The sequence below is a fragment of the Thalia democratica genome, chromosome 7 (genome assembly GCF_965202585.1).
Source record: "Thalia democratica chromosome 7, ktThaDemo2.hap1.1, whole genome shotgun sequence".
NCBI lineage: Eukaryota > Metazoa > Chordata > Thaliacea > Salpida > Salpidae > Thalia > Thalia democratica.
The window spans coordinates 34,072,254-34,078,466 of record NC_139171.1 but is presented as its reverse complement, the minus strand read 5'-3'; the positions used below and the strand labels follow the sequence as shown (position 1 = coordinate 34,078,466).

The 6,213-nt window shown below is 33.9% G+C and overlaps 1 protein-coding gene across 1 annotated transcript; it reads right to left on the bottom strand.

The window, feature by feature from the left end:
- Window positions 1-3,385: 3,385 nt before the first annotated feature.
- LOC145841749 (stress-70 protein, mitochondrial-like) lies at window positions 3,386-5,990 on the bottom strand. Its single transcript, XM_082949104.1, has 2 exons — window positions 5,631-5,990; window positions 3,386-5,328 (listed from the first exon to the last, which is right to left on the bottom strand). The coding sequence occupies exons 1-2, from the start codon at window positions 5,957-5,959 to the stop codon at window positions 3,663-3,665; spliced, it is 1,995 nt and encodes a 664-aa protein (XP_082805230.1). The 5' UTR covers window positions 5,960-5,990; the 3' UTR covers window positions 3,386-3,662.
- Between the last annotated feature and the right edge of the window lie 223 nt (window positions 5,991-6,213).

The window sequence follows — 6,213 nt, the reverse complement described above, 5'->3', positions numbered from 1 at the left end:
ATACAGTTTAATATCATGTCCAGGATAATTTAATACTTGTTTTACCAGCATTTTACAGACAAGTTTATTTAAGCTTATTTAATAGTTAAATATTTTAGTTTGAATATAAAAATATCAAAAGTATAACAAGTAAAAATAGTTTTTTAGATAAAGAATGAAAAATTAGACACATTTTTTATATAGAGGTAAGCTTCGCATTCAGTACAAAACTGTGTTTTCATTGTACACGAATTAATATAATAAAACCTTTGTTTTAAAAGCTACTATATATATATATATAAGGATAAATGTAGCTACAAATACAAAAGCAAAAGATTAAATTGATGATGTAGGCTCTTTTTTTTTGAATTTATCTCGGCTTAGTATATATTTTTTTAAATAAGAAGTACAACGAAATATTACAAACCAATTTAGTACAAAAGGAATCAACTAAAATATAAAAATTACTATAGCAGTACTTGCATAAAGCTTCCAATTGGTAATAAAATATAAAGTGAAACGGTTAATACAACTATCCGAAGAAAAATACAATGGCAAACAGTTTTTAAACACGGTTAGTTTTTCTGTAAAATAACAGAAAAGTTACAGACTTATATCAATCGTAAGCAGAAAACAATAAAGTTAGAACTGATACGTGAAAACATGAACTTGTGAAAAGTCTTTCTACAAAAAGTTAATTTGAAAGTGAAAATAAAATGTTTTCTTTTTGGTCTGAATTGAAAGCTTAAGTTAAGGCTTAGTAGAAACGTATAAAACGCGTTCTTTTTTTTCAAGTCAAAAACGTTTTAAAAATTAAATTTTATCAAGTTCTAGGAATTTGAAGCAGCTACTGAAAGTTTGTAAATATACTGAACATGTGTGAAAAGTTTAAAAATTAGTATCATTTGACAAATGAGACTAAAAAATGTAAGCAATCACAGTTACAAAAATATATGGCCTGAATTGCGTTTAAATTACTACTTAGAAAATGAAATTTTTGTAGAAAAAGTATTTGTAAACCTTTTTTTATTATAGACTTAAATATAGGCCAAGACCATATATGAATTAAGTCAACTAAACTTTGTTGTAAGATTTTTTTAAAAGTTATATAGAAATAAAATAGAAGACAAAGATACCGTCGTATCAGCATATAGAAAACAAAATTATTAAAAAGTAATCTTTTATAAAAGATCGCATATAGGGACAATTTTCTGACAACTATTATCTAGTGTAAATCTTTCGTAAAATGTATATAAAAAAAATTTTTCAATCCTCATTTTAAGCACTAGAACAGAATGGCCATTCTTTGATTCAAAATTAACTGCCCGAAGTTTTTTTTTAATCATTTAAAAAATTCTCACCTCTGGCGCAAACTACTTTTACATCATGTTCTTTTTTATAATTAGAAAAATGTTTTATTTGTATGCTTCTGCATTAGATGTTTACTAAACTTGTGAGAAGTACTGTTTTCGAAGATTAGACAACACTTGTCGATACTCATTAGTTTTTTTTTTGAAACCAAGTATTTTCAAGTTATAACAAACAACTTTTTTATGATTGTCCACAGGATTATTGCAAAAGAATATAATTTTTTTTTAAACACAGCTCAACGTTTATATCTCAAGACTGTTTCAGTTTAATATTAAGTTAAATCGTGATAAATATAGTTTCAGAGATGAATTAAAATGTTATTTCTAAGAATAGTGAAGAGCTATCCGCCAAGCAAAAAAAATAAACAAGAATTTTTTAATTAATAAAAATCAAGTTCTTGAACAAAATTGGATATATAAAATAACTAAATATTTAAACTGGAACATTTTAATCTAATTCCAGATCTAAAAATATCTGCCCTAAGTTTTTAAAAATCTTTTAACTATCTTGAGTTTAAGTATCCGGAGATTTTCTTGAATTTTAAACAGTTACCTCTCGCGCTTCTAAGCGTTATATAATTCTCAAAAAATTCAAAAATTTTAGGTTTTTAGAGGATTACAGGTTATTTAGCAACAACTATAAAAGGAATATCTTGAGAAAATTTAAAGTTGATATTTTGAAAAATATAGGAGGATATTGAATAAAATTGAGATTTTGAAATTTTATTTTGAACGTTTTATAAGTACCCTATTGAACTCTATAGCTTTACTCTTTATATTTTAGCACCTAACCAAATTAAACAAGATACAATGTTCAGTTCCTCACAATATTTATGGCACAATGTTTCATTTCAAAAAATTTCTTATTTAAACTTGAAAACGTACTATATTACTTGTATATTATAACTTATATATTGCTTTAATAAACTTCTTTCTTTAAGCCCGTTTTGGTTAAGATCACAACAGCGGTTTCTCGCGACTAATCCTGCCTGACGAGTCCTAATTAGGACGAAACTGGTCGTAGAACTGATTCGGATGTTGTTGATCTTGCGGTGAAGTTCATTTACTATTATAATTCTTTAAATTAAAGGTGATCTTTCTCTAATACTATGCTAAGCAAATTTAATCTTAGGTGGGCAAATAAGAAAGTAGAAAAAATAAACTTGGTAAACAACGCATAGGAAAAATTATTTAAAATCTTTTCACATACACGTACAACTTGAATGAAAACTATTCTTGTAAACAAAAAATTAACAAGCTAAAGTTTCAAAACTGTATTTAATCAAATACAAAATAAAAAAAGTCAATACAGTAAGTAAATTTTATACATCTCGTTTAGTTACGCACTTTTGCTATGGACACCGTAGATTCGCGAGAGGTGACTGCATCACGTAGCAACCTTGCTGAAATATTTTAAAGTTAGTTTTGAGATTCTCGTGAGACGCATATCAGATCTTCATTTCAAAAGTGTGTCGCCCCTTTACTAGTTAGGACCTTCCCTTTCAGCTTATTACTTTACCACTTTGGAAACACTGGTACAAATGATTATCAATACTACTACAAGAAATTTATACTTTACTTTTTTACTTTGTATTTTTTTCTCAAGTACTGTTAATAATTAGCAGATTTTAGCTTAAATTTTCATTTTAGTTAATGAAAGTTGTTGGAAATTTAATAGAACTCTTGAAATTACTTTTGATCTGAAGTATTTCAAATGTTTTTTGCTGGCTATAGTTTATTTTTACTAAAATAACAATTAAGGTGCTAATTAATTATTTTTTATAATGATATAACATTTATCTACTAAATATATTTCTACTACATAAGCTAATTAACTATTTTATTTATGACCGCAAGCACATAATTTTTCTACTTAAAATGTTTAACCTAACGACCTGCCTACAGTTGAATGACAATTACTGCAGTTTGCTTATATTTTCTATAGTTAAAGCTTGTAAAAAAAATATTAACCAGTCATTTATAATTTAATTCTTTAAAGAAACTTAGTATTTACATAATACACTTTCAGACACAAATCAAACAACAATAATTTAATGCGAATTGATATTAAAAAAAAACGACAAAAATTTACTAAAATACTTACTTATAAACAGCTTTTGGAATTATTAGCGTATTATTTATAATCAGTTAATTTTTTTTTTAAGTTAAGTTCAAAATGATAAAAAACAACTTATTAAAATCCAATTTTCTACTAAACCTAACCACTTAAGATAAATTCAGTCAAACAAGAGGTGTGGACATTTAGCCTATTCATTACTTTAAATGTTAAACTACCTATACACTTTACTTATTTTACTGCTTCTCCTTCTTTTGCTCGTCGGACTCGTTGGAATCGCTGGATGCGGAATCTCCGGAGCTCTTCTCGGACGCCATCTTGTTGTACGCCATCTCGAACAGCTTGAGCGACTTCTGCTGCACCGAGCTGAACGCCTCCCTGATGGCGTCGTTGGAGTGGTTGTCCTTGTCGGCCAGCACCTTCCTCAAGTTCTCCAGCTCCTGCTTGATCGACTCGCTCTCTTCCTTGGGCAGCTGGTCCTTGTACTCGTCCATCTTCGTCTCCGTGTCGTGGATCACGCCCTCCGCCTGGTTCACGATCTCCACCTTCTCCTTCCTCATCTTGTCCTCCTCAGCGTACTCCTCCGCCTTCTTCACCATGTTCTCGATCTCGTCGTTGCTCAGCCCGCCCGACGACTGGATGACGATCTGCTGCTCGCGTCCCGTTCCCTTGTCCCTGGCCGACACGTTCACGATGCCGTTGGCGTCGATGTCAAAAGTGACCTCGACTTGGGGGACGCCCCTCGGTGCCGGGGGAAGTCCCACGAGCTGGAACTGACCCAATAATTTGTTGTCGGCGGCCATTTCCCTCTCTCCCTGGTGGACTTTGATCTCCACTTGAGTCTGTCCGTCGGCGGCGGTGCTGAAGACCTGGCTCTTCTTGGTCGGGATGGTGGTGTTGCGGGAGATGAGTTTCGTGAAGACTCCTCCCAGAGTTTCAATTCCCAGCGACAACGGGGTTACGTCGAGCAAGAGGACGTCTGTCACGCTGCCAGCCAACACGCCTCCCTGGATGGCTGCTCCCATGGCAACGGCTTCGTCGGGGTTCACAGACTTGCTTGGCTGCTTGCCGAAAATGCTTTGAACGGTGGACTGAACTTTTGGCATTCTTGTCATTCCTCCCACGAGCAAAACTTCTCCGATTTCTCCCTTGCTGACTTCAGCATCGGTGATGGCTTTCTCGCACGGCTTGATTGTGCGCTGGACCAAATCCCCTACCAATCCTTCCAGCTGAGCTCTGCTCATCTTGAGGTTCATGTGTTTTGGTCCAGTGGCGTCCATTGTCAAGTATGGCAAGTTGATGTCTGTTTGCAAGGAGGAAGACAATTCGATTTTGGCTTTTTCTGCAGCTTCTTTGACACGCTGCATTGCCATTTGGTCTTTCTTGAGGTCGATACCTTGTTCCTTCATAAAGTTGCCAACCAAGTGGTTTACAATTACATTGTCGAAATCTTCACCTCCGAGCATAGTGTCACCGTTGGTGGATTTAACTTCGAAAACTCCCTTTTGAATCTCCAACAAGGAAACATCAAAGGTACCACCACCCAAATCATACACTGCAATGATCTTATCATCAGCTTTTTCCAAACCATAAGCCAAAGCGGCAGCGGTAGGTTCGTTGATTACTCTCAAAACATTGAGACCTGCAATTTGACCAGCGTCTTTAGTAGCTTGACGCTGAGAGTCGTTGAAGTAGGCTGGAACTGTGACAACAGCATTTTTTACAGGCTGGTTCAGATAGTTCTCTGCTGTTTCCTTCATTTTGGTGAGAATAATGGCGCCAATTTGACTTGGGGAGTAAACCTTCCCGTCTGTGCCCTGCACCCAAGCATCACCGTTTGATGCTTTGACGATTTTGAAAGGAGAAATCTTGGCTTCTTTTTGGATTTCAGCGTCATCAAACCTGCAAAAAAAAAAGAGAAGTTAAAAAAAATAAACTGTGAAAAAGCATTATTAAAAACATTTGTGTTTTGTGGTTCAAGCTAGTGTTTTTATAAAAGTGTGCACAAAAATCTCAATAAAAATTATAAGTTTCAATAATAATAACTACATGTGATTCTTATAATAGAATATTTTTTCTTTTTTTTATAAACCAAAATACTTTTAAAACTCAAACAAACGATTAAAAATACCATATAAATAATCTCACCACTGAAAAAATCAAGTTTGACAAACAAGTTTAATATTTTTAAATTCACTTCAAACCTGCGTCCAATCAAACGCTTGGTTGCGTAGAACGTGTTGCCGGGATTGGTTACTGCTTGCCTGCGAGCCGGGGTGCCAGCCAGCCTCTCGCCTTCGGCTGTGAACGCAACGGCGGAGGGCGTTGTCCTGGCGCCTTCGGCGTTTTCCAATACTTTCGGCGTCTTGCCTTCCATCACGGACACGCAAGAGTTGGTCGTTCCAAGATCGCAGCCCATCACGACTCCCTTGACCGCGTCGGCGTAGCCTCTTTGTTGGGCGAGGTTTTTGTTTATGAGTTTGCTGGCGAGGCTGCACCTCGGATACGCCATTTTCATTGCTTTGGAAAGCATTTTTAATTGTCTAGTTTAATTGTACTAAATAAAATCTGTTTGAAAAAACAAGGGTTAAGTTATTTTTTAGGAACATATTTTACTTAAGATGTATCTATTTATTAAACCTTAATTAAGAAACAAATGTTGTTAAAAAATTGTAACACTTTAAAAATGTAGAGTTCCATGTTAATCACTTAATTAAATTTACATTACAAATATTATAATAATTTCAAGCTTTTATTAAATTCGTTTATTTCTTTAAATTTTGTTTA

Bases quoted from the DNA above. Each gene is read 5' to 3' on its own strand.
- LOC145841749 (XM_082949104.1), bottom strand. From the start codon at position 5,959: ATGCTTTCCAAAGCAATGAAAATGGCGTATCCGAGGTGCAGCCTCGCC. The intron at 5,329-5,630 runs GTTTGAAGTGAA...TTTTTTTTGCAG, and splicing joins AAGCGTTTGATTGGACGCAG to GTTTGATGACGCTGAAATCC.